Genomic DNA, 18952 nt, shown 5'->3' with positions numbered 1-18952 from the left:
GTCAACTACGTCCAATAGTTGGCATCTGTGTCACTTCTCTAAAACCACCATTGGTGAGACCACTTGACTGCCAAACCAAGTGGGCTGATTTCACCCTCTCACTCAGCCTTGCTGAACATTTGTTCTTCACTGTGGGTTGCATTGTGTCCCCTAAAACGTGTTTTGATTTGTAGATCTAACCTCGTTTTGAAATAGGTTTTGTCTGCCCTGTGAATGAAATCATATCTGTGTAGGATGTGTGTTCTATAAATTTAATCCTTGAGAAATGAAAGGACATTGAGCACAGAAGCAGGCAGGCATGAGTCGGGGCAGATGGGAAAAGGGTAGATGCCACATGGACATCTCCATGGAATGCCTGGAAGATTACTAGAGAAGGTGAGAGAGGAATTTTCTCCCAGCTTGGGTACAGAGAGCCCTCCCTTAGAGCCTTACCTAAATGAGGATGGCGCAGGACCGGGCAGTGTTTCATTCTGTTGCACATAGTGTTGCTATGAACTGGAATCGACTCGACTGCATACAATTACCACAGCCTCCTACACTGGGATAAAATAAACACCCATTTGTTGTATTTCTTTAGTAGCAACACTAACATGCTAAGATAACACTGTTGAGCGCAGTCCCTCACTCGTTCCTTGGATTCCTCTGGTTCTCTGTTTTTCTCTAATTAATGTAAGGTAAGATTCATGTACTCTGAACCCTCATTTAGTAAGTTCCAGGCTTGCTCTTAGTGTACAGATCTGGCTCATCTGACTCTCACTCACAGCTTTAATTCCTATGTGGGGGCTTCCTAAACATAGAAGTCTTGTTTTTAGGTGCTGTCAAGTCAAGCACGACTCATAGCAACCCTATGAACAAAAAAATCTATCCCACACCATCCTCACACTTCTTGACGCAAAGAACCCATTGCAGCAGTCACTGTATCAGTCCACCTGATTGAGGGTCTTTCTCTCCTTTGCCAACCCTCCACCCTTCCCAGCATCATGTCCCTCTTCAAAAATAGCCCCTCCTAGCAACATGTTCAAAGTATATCGGGCAAAGCCTCATTGTTGCCTCCAGAAAGCACTCTAGCTGCAACCTATCCAAGACATATCTGTTCATTCTCTTGGCCATCTATGGGATGTTTAATGCTCTTCTCCAACACTACAGCTCAAAGGCGTCAATTACTTTTCTGCCATCCTTATTCATTGTCCAGCTCTCAGATTCATAGCTAGTAACTGGAAAGAGTATGTCCTAAGGGAGACACGCCTTAGTCTTCAAACTGAAATCACTGTCCCTGACTAGTTTGGAAAGGTCTCTGACTGCAGATTTTCTCAGTGCAGTGTGTCTCCTTATTTCCTGACAGATGGTACCAAGGGTGTTAATTGTGAATCCACCCAAGATGAAGCTGTTAACAGTTTTAATCTCCTATCCGTGCATCATGATGCTGCCTATCAGTCCAGTGGTAAGAATCTTTTCCTGACATTGAGATGTACTCCATGCCGATTTCTCAAACTAAAAGAACTGAAAACCAAATTTAAGCCTCGTGTCACAAAATTGAAAGATCCTTTGAGCAAAATAATGAATGACAAAAAAAGCATCAAAAGAAGATGGAGGGAATACACAGAGTCCGTGTACCAGAAAGAATTGATTGACACTGAAAAATTTCAGGAAATTCCATATGAACAGGAGCCAATTGTAAAGAAGGAGGAAGTGGAAGCTGCATTGAAGGTATTGGCAAAAATAAGACCCCAGGAATTGATGGAATATCAGTTGACTTGTTTCAGTTAACAAATGTAGCCTTGGATGCACTCACCAGTATATGCCAGGAAATTTGGAGGACAGCTATCTGGCCAACAGATTGGAAGAGGTGCATATTTGTTCCCATTCCCCAAGAAAAGTGATCCAACAGAATGTGGAAATTATCGAACAGTATTATTGCTGTCACATGCAAGCAAAATACTGCTGAAAATAATTTAAAAATGGCCATAACAGTACATAGATAAGGAGACCTTCAAGAAGGTCAAGCAAGATTTAGAAGAAGCCGTGGCACCAGGGATATCATTGCTGATGTTGGACGGATCCTGGCTGAAAGTAAGGAATACCAGAAGAATGTCTATTTGTGCTTTATTGACTATGCAAAGGCATTTGACTATGTGGCTCATGATAAGTTGCGGGTGACATTGAGCAGAATGGGAATCTCAAGAGAACTTGACTGTGCTCATGCAGAACCTATACCTGGACCAAGAGGCTGTTGTGCCAACAGAGCAGGGGAACGCTGGATGGTTTGGAATTGAGAAGGGAGTGTGTCAGGGTTGTACTCTCCATACCTATTCAATCTGTATGCTGATCAAATTATCTGAGAATCTGAACGTTATGAGGAGTGTGGCATCAGGATTGGAGGGTGACTCATCAATTAGAAGTTTCTGAAAGGCTTAATCTCTGAGCTTTAGGTCTGCTCCTACAGTGCAGAAGATAGGCTCTTAAATCATAAGCACACATTCATTTGACCTTTTAACTTATCTGTCACTTAACTCATAATTCATCCCTCACCAGTAGTTGCCACCCATTTTAGTAAATGATATCATTGTGTGTCACTGTCTGTTTGCTGGCAACGTTTGCTGGGGCAAGCACGATGGAGACACACCACTCCGGAAGAGGATCAGAGAGTCAATCCAGGTCAATTTTATTGGGACTGCAATGCACTTATATACAAGCATGTAAACAGGAAGACAGGATAGGGTGGGTTTGCAGATGTGGGACATGTGGATTGGTTAGGAGAACCTCAGCCTCCTGCAGACCACTCCCAGTTCAACAGATAAAGCAGCCTCTTCCCAGGTGGCAGTACAGCCAAACACAGGTGAGCTTTCTCTACCCTGTATTAAAAGTTGTTGGGAGGCTTGCACTTATCCAGAGCTTAGGTGATCTGTCCTGGCCAGGGACCTCCCTTCCTCCTCAAAGTTCCTCAACTCCCTTTTTCTTTTAAATAGGGGACAGTTCCTGGCATAGGGCCTCTGGTGTTTCTTGGGAGAACAATCCAATGACTGTAAGAGTAGAAAGATTATTGAGTACAGCTGCTTGGGCATTCTGTCTTGTGAAAAGGTCTACGGCTGCTCTTGTAATGACAACTGGGGAGATAATAAAAAAAGGTTAGAATTGCCATAACTTGATTTCTGGATTGGATTGGGAGATGAATATAGGATAGCGAGGAGAGCCACATACATATAGGAAATGTGGGTGAAAAAACAAAAGCTTAAAAAACCTGATTAGCTTCTTCTGCCGTGGCACTATTGATGGTGAAAGCAACGATAAACGCTGTTAAAAACACAAGACCACTGGGTTTACCACTCCCAGGGTTAAGGTCAAGAGCCTGTCTGTTGGTTGAGTGCCTTCAGCATGTCTCAGGTCACAGGTATCAGTGGTGACTGGGGTTTAGACTTCCTTTTCCGCTGTCTCATCTTGTCGTGGATGCTCGATCGACACATCTTCTCGGTAGGCAGGTTGGAATTGGACATGATGAGCAGGAACCCACACAGGATGTGGTTTGTTCTGTGGGCAAATACAAGCAAAACCTCTCCAACGGTTAGTAAAGGATCGAGCCCTTTCCATACTTGATCGAATGGATCCTTCCACATAACCCATATTGGTGGCTCACCAGGAGGTGTTTCTGATTGCCACTGAACACACATGGGAGGTTTTGAAAAAACTGCTCTCATCATATCTTTCCTGTCTTGAGAGGTGTTTAAATTAAGGCTTAAGGAATTGAGCTGTGCCTTCGTCTATGGAGAGCAAGCCCCATCATCTAACAGCTGTAACTCTCTCCGGTGCATGGTAAGGATGTTCAGGTGTGGGATATACATCAGCAAGAAACACATGTGCCTCAGAGCTAGCATCACACTAATCACACAAGACCTCATGTAAAGGACGCTCAGGTGTTGGGTGCATGCCAGCAGAGCACACACGTACCTCAGAGTTCCACCCCGCATCGCACTGATCACACTACACCTCAGCCCAGGAATTTCCCATTTCTTCATTGCTTTCTCTATATTGTCCCCACCTGCTTTCTTTGTTTTCCCTACTTCTTGGGAGACTAGTGAGGAGAAGAGGTAGTGCGGTCATCTTCTCTCAATTCTTTAGGGCTGTTTTTAGATCCCCTGCCATAACACAGCTGATGGTGCATTTCTTCTAATGGTGCCACAGTCTTTGTCAAAACCAGTTCTGATTGATCTCCTTTGTCCACATGTCCTTTGCCATTCCCTGTCATTCCCCCTGAGAGAGATTTTACCCTGATGATTTCTCCTAGTGAGGAGATGGGGCGCCGCATCCTCTGCTGGAAAAGGGCATTATAAGTCCCAGGGTGAAAATCTTCCCTCACTATCCTCAAGGGCGCCAGGTCTGCACATTGAAGATGTGAGCAGCAGTAATCCAAGGGGTGATATCAACAACTATTGTCCAAAAGGAAAAAGTTTGAGATTGTGTAAGTTTGACCTCACCACTTTCTAACAAAGACATTAAACACTTTACTTGAGAATCTTTCAAATTGCTTGCTGAATTACCCTTGCTAAAGCAAGAAAGCACTTACCCAATAAGATGGACCTACGTCAGGTTCTCTGTTCCCTGTCAGGGGCAAGCACAGAAAGAAGAGAGAAGAAAGAAGAGGAAATAATTTTCCCTTGCTTTTTGCCTAAGCAAGGGGTGCTTACCTGATAAGGTAGACCTATGTCAGGTCCGTTCCCTTCCACCTACGTCAAGTTTAAGCCTACGTCAGGTCCCCAAGACTAAGATGTGGGACATGCAGATTGGTTAGGAGAACTTCAGCCTCATGCAGACCACTCCCAGCTTAACAGATGTGGCAGCCTTCTTCCCAGGTGGTGAACTTTCTCAAGCCGGTACAGCCAAACACAGGAGAGCTTTCTCTACCCCGTATTAAAGACCATTGGGAGGCTTGCACTTATCCAGAGCTTAGGCGATCTGTCCTGGCCAGGGACCTCCCTTCCTCCCCAATGTTCTCCAACAATTGTGTATCATGTATACAAGATAGAAACGGGAGTCACTCTATGTTCCTCCTCCCTTGCCTGCCATCCCATTTCCCATCAAGTTCTCTAAGTATTCTCTCCTCTATTTCTCTTAAACTCCACTGTCACTGCCTTAGTCTAAGCCAGCTTCTTGCAGAACCATTCTGATGCCCTCTTTGCTCTCAGATATCACCACCTATCCTGATTCATCCATACTCAACATGGCTGTAAAAAGAGTGACTTAAAATGGTAATGTCTCTACCCCATTATAGGGTCAACTTAATTGCTCTTAACTCCAGGATGAACCTTTCCCCTGTAAGCATGAATTAGTGGGCTTGCATGGCCTAGACCTTTCATGGTGTAGGCCCTGCATGGTGTACATTTGCATGGTGTAGCTCAACCTGACATTCCTCTCCTCTCACCATTCTCCTCCACATTCCTTTTATACTCATAGATAACCTTGTTGAGCTGCTTCAGGTTTGCTAAATATTACCATGTTTTGTTTTCAGTATCTTTGCGTAGAATGCCCTCTCTGTGTAGTTTGGGAAAACTCTCAGTCGTGTGATTTGCTGAAACATCTCTGTCTGCTCCCTCTACCAGGTAGAGACTGCTTCCATTCTGTGCCTTCACACCCTGGGCAGACTCTGCCAGGCACTGAAGTTATTTATGGATGGTTTGCTTACCTGTTTGATGTCCTCTTTAGAATGTGAATGCCTAGAACGCAGTGATTTTTTTATGCTTATCTTTATATCTTTAATATTTGGCACAACCCCTGGTAAATAATAACTTAAGAGAAAAAGCTCAATAATGACAAAAATAACCCTGTCATTTGAGTATGAATCAGGCTGAAGCTGGAAGGCTGTGTGGAGAGGAGCCCAGCCCACTCCAGAATCAGAGCATGGCCCTGTTTTTCTTGACTGTCAAATCCGAAGCAGTCTTCATGAAGTAATAGGTGGAGGTTTTCTGAAGGGCAAGTTGACTGCTAGTGTTAGCGCTGAAGTAAGGAGTTGTCAGTAAATGAGGTTCTTAGAAATTTCTGTAAACTAAAACCCAAATATTAGATATTATCTGCGCAGATCAGAACATGCCAAATGTATACACCAGAAATAAGAGAAGATGATGCAGGAATTGTTTCAGCAAGCGTGTTTCTAATCAAGTGAAAGAAACTTTTAGTGACATTGGAAAAGTAATAAACTTGAGTAAAAGACATGTGCAGAGGCTGTTATGAACTATGACGTGGGGAAGAGTGAGGAATGTGCAAACGTTTCTATAGCAGATGGTGGAAAGCCTTAAAGTTTGTACATGTTTATTGTTTATTTGTCTTTTTATGGAGAGATTATTTACTCTATAGTATCTGAGCATTTGTAAATTCATGGAAACCTTAGTACCTCTCTTTCCACAAATATCAGCTGTCTAGGACTCTGCCTACAAAAATAGCTGTGACAGCAGCTGGCACTGTCACGATGTCACATTTCTCTCTCATGGTATAAGAATGAGATATCGCAGGGAATGAGAGACTCCATCTCATTGGAACAACCTAGAGAAGTGAATCAACCATACAGTGAGAAGTGAAATTCTTCTCTGGCATTTACCCATTTCTCTTTTTGAATAGACTAAGCGGAATATTATGCCTTTTTTTTTAGTGTGTGTTTTTGTAGTGAAAAGCAGTTTAGATAAGTGAAATATTTTTTTTCCTTTAGTGGTTCCAGACACTTAAAATATTAAAAATAATGTTCTGCTTTCTCCCCTCTCATAGGAAATTACCTGTCATTATTATTGCTAACATTTCTTCCTGTGACAGGTTTATTTTACATTCATATATATGTATTGGAAATTTCTCTTTCTCTCTTTTTCAATGAAAGTAATCAGCAGCCCTGTCCCTATTTAAAATTTATCTCCTCCTATATTATAGACTGGAATTCAGAAAATGGATATTTAACAGCTGCTAAAATTGTACATAGAGAATTCTGGTGGTTTCATCCATGCAGCATTTTGCTGCTGACCCAGAGACTACACCTTTCAGATGGTTCGAATCCACCCGTGGATCTGAGAAGCAACATGGGCAGTCTCCTCAGAGACCAGGTAGAGGGTCAGCCATGAGCCAGTTTCAACTAGAAGGCAATAGAAAAAAATGTGTTAAAGAAAAAGCAAAGCTCCAAGATAAATAAGAACATTTATTTGTAGTTAAATGTGCTAAGTGCATGAGTTTCAGCATAAAATTGTGTAGTTTACCTGATTTTTCAGAAGCATAATGGATAAGGAGTTGTATTGACATCATAAAGGCAGGTGGTTCAAATTCCCCAGCTGCTTCAGGGGAGAAAGATGGACAGTCTTCTCCTGTGTGATTTATTATGTCTGAAAACCTATTGGAAGGTCAGCTATGAGTTGTTTCTGATTTGAGAGCAATGTGTTGAGTTGTGGAATTGGACTCCTGTCTAGGGAACTCTTGTGGCTTAGTTAGGTTGTTAGTCAGTCAGTCAGTCAGTTGGGTTAGCAGTGCTAACTTGGGACAGAACCCAGTAGCAGCTGTAGGGGAGATAGGTGGGTAAGATTCTCTGTGCAATTGATTAGCAGCCTCAGAAAATCAGAGAAGATCAGCTATGAGCTGATGCTGATGCATCAGCAATGAGATGAGAAAATGATGTTCTCTGTTCTGATTTGGTAATAGTTGCACTGTGAAAAGTGGTCTATATGGAATCAATACTTGAACTGCAGGAGGCCAGTACTTCAGCAGCAGTGTGTTCCCATCTCCCATTCACAAGTTGGGGGAACACAGAGGACGAAATATAACCTCTCTGGGTCTCTGTTTGCTCTGATAGCATAGTTGTAGGGAATTGTGCTACTAACACAAAGGCCACAGCTCTCTGGAGGTTAAATCCTTGGGAGAAACAAAATTACTCCTGAGAGATTTACTGCCTTGGAAATCCCGTGGAGGAGCAGCTAAAGGTTGGTTCTGACATGACAGCAATAAATAAGTGAAAGTTTGAGTCTGGATTGAATTGTCTCCAAGATCCATTCATGATCTCCTATGTGGAAAAACACCCCTGTAGTTATAGAAGATGAGTTTAAAAGCTATAACTTAAATAGAATTGAGAATGGTGTGTGTATCTGTCTTCCCAGAAGAGAAGGGTTAGACTTATAGTTACGTTGCTGTGTGCTGATAAGTCGCCTACAACCCATAGTGACTCTATGTGCATCAGCTCTGAACCCTGCCCTGTACCATCCCCCACTGCCCCAGTCACTGTATCAATCCGTCTCATTTGGGCTCTTCCTCTCGTGCACTGACCCTCCATGTATCTGAGCATGAGTCTTTCTTCAAGGACCAGTCTCTCCTGGCTACATACCCAAACTATGTGAGACAAAGCTTTAAAATCCTAGCCTCCATGGAGCAACTTGGTTTCACCTTCTCCAAGACAGATCTGTTTGTTTTCTTGGTGGTCCATGGTAGGTTCAAAACTCTTCTCCAGCTCCAAAGTTTGAAAACATTGATTTTTCTTCTGTCATCCTTAGTCATTGTCTAGCTCTCTGATGCATAGCAAGTAATTATGAAGACCATGGGCTGGATTAAGCACACCTTAGTCTCTAGACTGACATCATTGCTTTTCAGTACTCTGGAGAAATCCCTGATGGAGGATTTTCCCATTGCTATTCGTCTATTGATTTCCTGACTGCTGGTACCAAGCATGTTGATTTTGGAGCCGAGCAAGCTATAACTGTTAACAACCTTAATCTCTTCTCCATCTATCATGTTGCTGTCAGTTGGCCCAGTAGTGAGAATCTTTGTCTTCTTGATACTAAGCTTTAATCCATATTGAAGACTACAGTCCTTGACCTTCTGCAGCAAGCACTTCAATTCTTCTTCAATTTCAGCAAGCAGGGTGTGTCATCTGCATAACATAGGTTGTTGATGAGTCTGCCTCCAATCCTGATGCCACATTCCTCCTCAAAAAGTCCTGCTTCCCAAATGATCTGTTCTGCATATAGATTAAAATGGTATGGAGACAGGATGCATCCCTGACCCTGCTCTGTTCTGAGGACTACTTCCTGATCCTAGAATAGGTTTCAGATAAGCACAATCAAGTGTTCTGGGATGCCCATTATCCTCAAGGTTAGCCACATTTTTTTGTGATCTATCCAGTCAAATAAATGCTTCTGCTTAGTCAATGAAAAACAAATAGACATTCCTCTGGCATTCTTTGTTTTCTGCCAAGATCCATCTGACATTGGAGACAGTGGATCTAGTGCCATGACCTCTTCTAACTCAGCTTGTATTTCTGGTAGTTCTCTGTCACTGTACTGTTCCAGTTGTTTCTCAGTGATCTTTGGCAGGATTTTGCTAATGTGTGATATTAGTGATACCGATAATTTCCACACTCTGTTGGATCACGTTTCTTTGGAATAGGAATAAATACAGATCTCTTCCAGTCACTTGGCCAAGTAGTTGTCCTCCAGATTTCTTGGTATAACCTGGTGAGCACATCCAGGGTTAGACTTAGTAGGTCTGTAAAAAGAGAGAAGACATTATGGACCGGTGGGCATGTGCCTCTGTGACAAAGGAATGGCTTTTTCAAGGAGAACAATTAGAGAACACAATTCAGCTTGACTGGAGCCCTTACTCCATGCAAGGAAGGGATAAGACATTTTTTATACTTAGCGCAGTAGATTAAGGCTCCCTTATGAAGGGTCTTGAGAGCCAGGAATGGTGTTGAGACTTTGTTCTGGAGGTGATGGACTCTACGGGAAATGGGAGAGCTAGAGTGGTGATGTGGGAAGGTGAAGGGCCAGGGATTTTGTGCGATATTGACATTTCTTGCAGGCTAAGATGCAACATGGCAGGTGGTTGCAGCCATCCAGCTGTGAGACTTCGGCTGCAGGCAGGAAGATAGTAGAGCATGGACTAATGTGGAAACTCTGCTGGGACTCATGACAGTGAAGTCACTGTTTTGTAGCAGGAGGTTTGGAGAGGTCCCTCATGGCCTCAGCAGTGCAACATTGCTCAGTACCTGTGTATGCATGTTAAGAGTGAGTTACAAAATGTGAAGAAGCATTATCATGTTGAAGATCCTAAGTTGAAAACCTGCCTCTTGCCTGTCATTTTGCCCTACTGTGGTGGCTTGTGTGTTGCTGTGATGCTTTATTTTGTGCCATCAGTATTTCAAATACCAGCAAGCGAGCTCAGTAGTGGGCAGGTTTCTGTGGAAGTTCCAGCCTACTAAAAAGAAAGTTCTAATGATCTACTTCTGAAAGTTAACCAGTGACAATCCCATGCATCATAACACAATATTGCCTCTTGTAGTGATAGAAGATGAGCTCCCTAGGTTGGAAAACACTCAGTGCACAGTAGCAGCAGCAACGGACTAGAACATTCAACAGCGTGAAGATGGCACAGGACCACACAGAAGTCTGCTCTCTTGTACAAAGGTTTGCTCTGAGTCAGAGTTGTCTTGATGTCAGCTAACAATGAAAAGTTGAAAGCAGAAAGGAGAGGGGTTCTGTACCAGCTTAGCCTTTTGACTCATAAAAGAATGAACAGTTATGGCATATTTATTCAGGTTTGGAGCTGAATCTTGGCTACCTAGAGGTAGCCCTACCTACAGGTCATTTGAGTCAGATAAGATAGGCATTGGGATGCACGGACAAGGACTAAAACACCAAACTGGATAAATTTAGCACTTGAAGAAAGAGATAAAGGAAAAGAACTATAGTTAAGATGTTTAAGCAAGGATTCAAGTTAATTCCTTAGAATTAATTAGGACTACTGTTTTGATCTTTAGATAATTTGTATTCACAGATACAGCGCTGAATGCACTCACCAGTCCATGCCAGGAAATTTGGAGGAAAGCTGTTTGACCAGTGGTTTTAAAGAGGTCCGTATTTGTTCCCATTCCCAAGAATGGTGATCCAACAGAATATAGAAACTATGGAACAATATCATTAATATCACATGCAAGCAAAATACTCCTGAATATTATTCAAAGATGGCTAGAACAGTACATAGAGAGGGGACATTCAGAAATTTAAGCAGGATTTAGAAAAAGTCATGGCACCAAAGATGTTGCAGATAGATCGTGGTTGAAAGTAAATAATATTTGAAGAATGTCTTTATTTTTATTATTAATGTATATTTACTATGCAAAGGCATTTGACTATGTGGATCATAACAAGTTATGGCTGACATTGAGATGAATGGGAATTCCAGAGCACTTAATTGTACTCATGCAAAACCTAAACCTAGACCAAGAGGCTGTTGTGAAAACAGGGCAGGGTAACACTATATGGTTTAAAATTAGGAAGGGAGTGTGTCAGGGTTGTATTCTCTCTCTCCATACCTACTTAATCTGTATGCTGAGCAAATTATTCAAGAAGCTGGGCTCTATGAAGAGGAATGTGGCATCAGGATCAGAGGAGGACTCATCAATAACCTTCATGCTGCAGATGACACAACCTTGCTCTCTGAAAGTGAGGAAGACTTGAAGCACTCGTTGCAGAAGATCAAGAATGCAGTCTTCAATATGGATTGCATCCCAAACTCAAGAAAATAAAATATCTCATGACTGGACAGACAGGCTAGATCATGATAGATGGAGAAAAGATAGAAACTGTCAACAGCTTCATCTTACTTGGATCCACAGTTAACATCTTTGGTGCTGCAATCAAGATATCAGGATAGACTGCACTGCGTCTCCAGTTAGGGACCTCTCCAAATTATTGAGGAATAATTATGTCAGTTTGAGGACTAAGGTGCATCTGATTCAGGTTATGGTCCTCTGATCACCTACTGTGCATCTGAGAGCTGGACAGTGACTAACAATGACAGAAGAAGAATTGGTGCCTTTGAGCTCTGATATTGGAGAAGAGCACTGAACGTCTTATGTCAGAAGAACAAACAAATATGTCTTGGATGACCCGGTGCAGCGATGATAAAGCTTCTCCTCACATACTTCAGGCAAGTTGCTAGGAGGGTCTGTTGATTGGAGAAGAACATGATGGTTGGAAAAGCAGAGGGTCAGCAAAGGAGAGGAACATCTCAGACCAGGTGGATTGACACGATGACTGTTGCAGGAGGCTCTAGTGTGTCAAAAATTGCAATGGTACAGGATAGGACAAATCTGCTGTTCATAGGGTCGCTATGGGTCGCACTCAACTCATTGACACCTAACAACAACTTTAATTTGAATAGCACATACATTTATACTATAGTATAAAATATAAGACAAAGTACCTGAATTATTTTGCATTTGCTCTTATCCAATGCCAACTCTAAAATGAGGGCTGAAAAACCATTTCTGCCACGCATTGCCTGTGTTCCCCTTTCTCCTGGTCCTTTTGCATTTTCTCCACAGATTTCCAGGACTGAAAAATGGTTCCTTTAGGTACTGTCCTTTGTTTTCACATGAGGCAAACTGAGTGCTTCCTGTATGCTTGCATGAGCGTGTGAGCTTGTGAATATGGAAATATGCATGGCCAGGCGTGTATTTTGGTCTTCATAGGTTGCAAGACAATTTTAAATAACTTATTTAGAATGAATGCTGTTGAGTTAATTAAAATATGATTCATAAGACATAATTAAAATTATTAGACTATGGACAAGAATATGAAAGTTGATAATAATAACTATTTCAAGCCATAGCCTGAGAAAGACAATAAGCAAAGCAGCTGTTTTTGCTGCGAAGTCAGGACCGACTCATAGCTGACCCTCCATTGGGTTTCCAAGGCTGTAAATCACATGGGAGGAGACTACTCATCTTTCTCCTGCAGAGTCACTGGTGGGCTGGACTGCTGGTGAGACCTGTGAGTTAGAAGCACAACAGCTGAAGGACTATGACACCAGAGCTCCTAAGGAAAGGTTAACTTGGGTGTATTGACCTCTCTGATAGGAAGGATTGCTCCACCTGGGAACAGTGAGCAAAAACAATTTACATACTACATTGCATTGGTCTGCTGATATATACACCATAAAAGTGGAAAGACTAAACCCATTGCTGTTAAGGGGATGCTGGCTTATGGCTTAGAGTGACTCTTCAGGCCAGCTAGAAGTGCCCCGTGGGGTTTCCAGAGCTGTAAATTCTTCTAGAACCCGACTACGTCACCTTTCTTCCATCAAGCCCCTGGTAGATTCACAAGTCTGACCTTTTGGTCAGCAGCACCATCAGTGCGCCATACCCCAGAGAGACAGATATAACTGTATGTTGGTTTTCAATACGTTAGCTACTGTCAAGTCAAATACAACTGAGAGATCCTGTGAACAACAGATCTGCACCCTGCCCTATCCTGTGCCTTCTTCGTCATCTCTGACACACTGTTGCTACAATCACCATGTTAACCCATCTTATTGAGGGTCTTCCTCTCTTTGACTGACTTTCCACTTTTCCAAGCATGATGTGTCTCTCCAATTAATAGCCTCTCCTAGAAACAGGCCCAAAGTATGTGAGATGAAGTTTTGTCATCTTTGCCTCCAGGAGCACCCTGACAGCCTCTCTTCAAAGCATACCTGTTTGTTCTTTTGGCAATTCATTAAATATTCAGTACTTTTCTCCAGCATCACAGTTCAAAGGCATCAGTACTTATTCTGTCATGCTTACTCACTATCTAGCTCTCAAATGCATTGCAAATGATTAAAAAGAACATGGCCTGAATCAGGCACACATTGGTCTTCAAATTGACATCACTGCTCCTCTAATTGCAAAGGTTCCTGACCTCTCTGATAGGAAAGAGAACTGCCAAGTTCCATATGTCTTCTTATTTTTCTGACTGCTGGGTAACAAGAGTATCAATTGTGGATCCAAGTAAGAAGAAATAGTTGACAATTTCAGACCTTTCTCCATCTATTATTATGTTGCTTATGGGTCCAGTGGTAAGAATTTTTGAATTCTGGTTGTTGAGGTGTAACCCGTATCAAAGGTTGTAGTCTATGATCTTCTACTGCAAGCGTTTCAAGTCCTTACTTTTGGCAAGCAAGATTATGTCATTTGCATAACACACATTGCTGATTAGGCTTCTTCCTATGATCCTGATGCCATGTTCTTCTGCATAGAGTCCAACTTCTTGAGTGATTTGCTCAACACACAGATTGAATAGGTTTGGGTAAAGGATAGAATCTCAAAGCATACTTTTCCTGATTTTAAAGCATGCAGTGTTCCCTTGCTCTGTTGCTGCAGAAGAAACATTATTAATAAGAATTCTCGTATCCTCTGGATTGTTTATATAAAAAAGCACTCCTATTTTTGCCTATATATATCCAAATCAGTAAATTTGGATCTTAAAAAGTTAATGATTCTTATCCTGCTGAGGAAGAAAAATGACTTGGTTAAAACAAAAACAAAACCAGTCTCCCAGCCTACATACATTTTTATCTGCATGATAAACTCTCAGCAGTTTTCTCTGCTTTTATGGCTATTGTGGAGAAGTTCTGTTTGCTGACAGGAAACAACAGAAGCTTGACAAGGCACAACCACCAACAAACACAGGGAGGCCTCTTTTCAGCTGCTGTGCAATGGACTCTGATAACTGAATGTGATTCCTCTCTGATTCTGCTTGACATTCTTAGGAACCCGGGACTTGGTGATTTATCCAGCTATGGTAGAGAACACGTGACACGAAGCAGAGACAAGCCTGTTTCCTCTATGGACGCAATAATTACCTGAAAGAAGTAACACAGTTGAATGGAATCACTTACCATTTTTTAAGAAGTCCTTTGTACTTGCTAAGCAATGAACCCTCTTCTTTCTCCCATGAATACTCCTTGAAAGGAGTCCAAGTATTTTCCTAAAAAAGGCTTAGCTTCCCTGAAAGACAAGATCTCTGTGGGGACCAGACAGTGTGTCTGGTTCAAGGGCTCAGGGGACCCCAACAGAGAACCTGGTCCTTGCAACTTTGCATCCAGACCCTTAAAATCACTCAACTTCACTGTCAGTGGATCGTGTATTTTAAATGTTTGGCCAGCTCTGCAGGACAGCTGTGAGAAATGGGATTGACTTGAAAATGGATAATAACAAACTCTGCTCAAGAAGAAACCAATCTGTCTTCGAAGTAGTGAAGCCAGAGTTCTCCTCGGAAGTGAGGATGGTGAGACTTTGGCTCACATTATTTCAGACAGATTATCCAGAAGGGCCAATCCCTGGAGAGGGACATCACCCTTGGAGAAGTTGAGAGTCAGTAAAGGAGAGGAAAAGCCCCAATGAGATGGATGGACACAGTGACTACTTCAGTAGGTTGAGCACTGCGGGGGTTGCTAGGATATTGCCAAAGCAGCCAGGGGTTTGATCGGTTGTACATGGGATTGCTCTGAGTCAGAGCAGAATCAAGGGCTCCCAACAGCAAACTCCTATCTTGTGCCTCTCAAGGAGATTCGAACTTTGAACACAGTTAAAGAATGTGGAAATCCTAAATTATATGATGAAAAGAAGGAGCCCTGCCCACACAACTGATAGGTACTTGGCTGCAAAACATAAGGTTGGGGGTTTGAACTCACCCAGCCACTCTGTAGTAGGAACCTGGTGATTTTCTTCTATGGAGGGTACAAGCCAAGAAAACTATGTCAGGCAATTGTACTCTGTGAATCTTAGGAAGCAGATTCAGGAGTGCAGGAAAACAAGAATGAAAAGAACTACTCTCAGGCAAAAAAAAACAAAACAGAGAAGAGGGTTCACCATGATTATTGTGAAGGGGACTGTAGTTCCCACAAGTTGACAAAAAGTTATCAGCAAAGAGAAGAGACTTGAGTCCTACCCTGAGCCAGTCTCACTGACTCCGACTCCTACCCCCATTGTCCTAGTGAATCCGTCTCATCCAGGGTCTTCCTCTCCTGCACTGTCCCCCCACCCTTCTGAGCATGATGTCCTTCTCGAAGGATCAGTCCCTCCTGTCCACATGCCCAAAGTTTGTAAGATGGAACCTCAAAATCCAAGCCTCCTATGATGCTTGGTTTCACTCTCTCCAAGACAGTCCTATTGGTTTTCTTGGTGGTCCATAGTATGTTCAAGACTCTTCTTTAACACCACAACTCAAAGGCATTGATTTTTCTTCTGTCATTCTTAGTCATTATGAATTGAAAATAATTGCTAAGACCATGGCTTGGATCAGGCAGGCCACACCTTAGCCTCTAGAGTGACATTGTTGTTACTCAGTACTCTGGAGAGGTCTCTGACAGCAGATTACCTAATGTAATTATAGTCATTTGATTTTCTGGCTGCTGGTACCAAGAGTCTTGATTGTGGAGCCAAGCAAGCTGTAACTATTAACAACCTCAATCTCTTCTCTATCCATCATGGTGCTGCTAGTTGTTCCAGTGGAGAGAATCTTTTCTTGATGTTGAGCTTCAACCCAACTGGCGATTATAGTTCTTGACCTTCTGCAGCAAGCACATCAGGTCCTCCTCAGTTTCAGCAAGCATGGCTGTGTCATCTGCATAATGTAGGTTGTTGATGAGTTTTCCTCCAATCATAATGCCACATTCCTCCTCATAAAGCCAGCCTCCAAATGACCTGTTCTGTATATAGATTGAAAAGGTATGGAGACAGGATGCATCCCTGATGCAGTCCTTTCCTGATTTTGAATCATACAGTGTTTCCCTTCTCTGTTCTTAGGACTGTTTCCTTGTCCAAGTACAGGTTTCACATAAGCACAATCAAGTTTTCTGGGATTCCCATTCTTAAGATTCACCACAATTTTTTTGTGATACACACACTCAAACGTCTTTGCATAGTCAACGAAACACAGATAGATATCCCGCTGATATTCTTTGCTTTCTGTCAAGATCCATCTGACATTGACGATGATGTCTCTAGTACCATGGCTTCTTCTAAACCCAGCTTGTATTTATGGTAGTTCTCTGTCAGTGTACTGTTCCAAGAAATCTCATTCATATAATTAATCCCTATGTAAACATTACAAGAAAAATGAGGCATAGAAAGTTAATTTCCCAAAATAAACCTGGGGGCGGGGCGAGGCTAGGATTTGAACCAAGGCTATCTGGCTCAACAGCCTGTGCTACTTACTAAGATGTGTCGCTTCTCAGAGATAAGAAGTTAGGAAACAAAATGTGCACCAGCCACTCTGATGGATACTTTGCAGGTTTCTATCTTAATGTGCAGAGAAGCTTCCAGAGGGCTGATAACCCACCCGACTGACAATAAGCCACTGCCCAGTTCTCCAGATATCATAATGATTAGTTCATTTCTAATGGCTGTAATTTCTAATGTTGTTAAGTGTCATCAAGTTGACTACAATTCACAGCAACCTTAAGACCAACAGATGTGACCCTAGCCCTATCCTACACCATCCTCATGAACTTGGTACGCCCCAGTCCATTATTTTAGTCACTGTGTCCATTTATCTTGTTGAGGGGCCACCTTTCCCAGAACCATATACGGATCCAAAGTAAAGGAGATGAAATTTCCTGATCCTTCTCTCTGAAGAGCAGCCTGGTTGTACTTCCTCCAAGGCAGACATGTTTTGTTCTTTCAGCAGTCCATTCAGTATTCTTTGTCAAAATGACAATTCAAAGGCCTCAGTTCATCTTCTGTCATAGTATAAAAGAAACACACTCATTCAGTCTCATTCCATGTCATAACAGGTCTTATTTTGGTTTATTTCTCTGCAATCCTGTTTTTTTTAATGAGACTCTAAGATTCCTGAGTGGTGTAGTGTTAAATGTATGTGGCTCTAATTGACAGGTTGGAAGTTCAAATCCCCTCAGAGGCCTCTGGATAGAGCGCTAGGAGGGCTTTGAGAAATCAGCTGTGGAAAATCCTGCAGAGTACAGCTCTTCCCCACACATGTTATGTCATTCATTATTAGTCAGACCTGAAGCAGTAGCAACTATTTTTTATTTGCTTTTGTATATATAAGATAAATGCAGTTTGGCATCCAACATTAAAAGTCTTTATCATGTTTTTATACATGGTTTGTAATTGATTTTTAAATTGATAATATTTCCATTTCTTTGAGGATTTTTAATTAGAAAGACTTTGAATTCTCTAAGAATTGTTTGGTAGAGAGATGCAATCTAAAATTTCTCCTTTTTTTCTTTTAAAGACACTTTGTGCTAGAACTTTGCTGATAAAAACATTCAGCAGCCAAAGCTGATTTTCAAAATGCTCTTTCCTTGTTTTTCCTCTTAACAGGGATCTACCGCACAGAAAAAGATAAAGGCACTTTGTATGAGCTTACGTTCAAAGGGGACCAAAAACATGAGTTCAAGCGGCTCGTCTTGTTTCGACCATTTGGCCCTATCATGAAAGTGAAGAAAGAAAAACTCAACATGGCCAGCACACTTATCAACATCATCGTGCCGCTGGCCAGGAGGGTGGACAAGTTCCGGCAGTTCATGCAGAATTTCAGGTTTGTTCTTCTGCGCGTGTCTGTCTTCCTCTATGTGGTGTGTGAGAGAGCACTGATACCATTTCCCTTATTGCCACTCCAGGTACAAAGGCTTCTTTCTCTTCTTGTTCAACTCTGTTTTCTTCATATTGACTGTTTGCATTTGCCTTTCCCTCAAGCAATTATCAACTCCTCGGTGAGCATATTTACCCTCAGGAGTGAAAACTAGGAAGGACTGGTTTTTAATCAAGATTTTAAAAAATGACCTAATGCCTGCTGGTGTTCAGCTCTGGGAGTCCTTGGGTGGATCTAATGGTTAAATGCTCCACCATCAGCTGGAAGCTTGCTAGTTTGAACCTACACAGCATGCCTTCAAGGAAAGCTGTGGCAGCTTACTTTGAGAAGGTTGCTTGTTTTGATTTTTGGTGTTTATTTAACATTTTTTTGATTGGTTTGCATCATTCATGCACGCCCTGTTTTACACATGGACTTTGAGTTTTGTACAGTCATTTCATATATATATTTGTTGTTGTTATGTGCCATCGAGTCGTTTGCGACTCAAAGCGACCCTATGCACAATAGCCCTAAACCCTGCTCTATCCTGCGCCAACCGCACTGCCTCTGACACACCCATCCCGATT

The 18952-nt window shown here is 42.2% G+C and overlaps 1 protein-coding gene across 1 annotated transcript in view; it reads left to right on the top strand.

Moving 5' to 3' along the window:
- Window positions 1–18952, top strand: part of CSGALNACT1 (chondroitin sulfate N-acetylgalactosaminyltransferase 1) — a 147524-nt gene that overhangs the window by 57755 nt on the left and 70817 nt on the right. The window contains exon 3 of the mRNA XM_006896973.1: window positions 18116–18332. Within this exon, the coding sequence (XP_006897035.1) occupies window positions 18116–18332 (217 nt within the window). The remainder of the gene's footprint in view (window positions 1–18115; window positions 18333–18952) is intronic.

This window comes from Elephantulus edwardii, unplaced genomic scaffold (genome assembly GCF_000299155.1).
Source record: "Elephantulus edwardii isolate Elephantulus edwardi_28Jun2011 unplaced genomic scaffold, EleEdw1.0 scaffold00195, whole genome shotgun sequence".
In the NCBI taxonomy this organism is placed as follows: domain Eukaryota; kingdom Metazoa; phylum Chordata; class Mammalia; order Macroscelidea; family Macroscelididae; genus Elephantulus; species Elephantulus edwardii.
The sequence above is the reverse complement of the archived record's forward strand: the minus strand, read 5'-3'. Positions and strand labels throughout refer to the sequence as shown.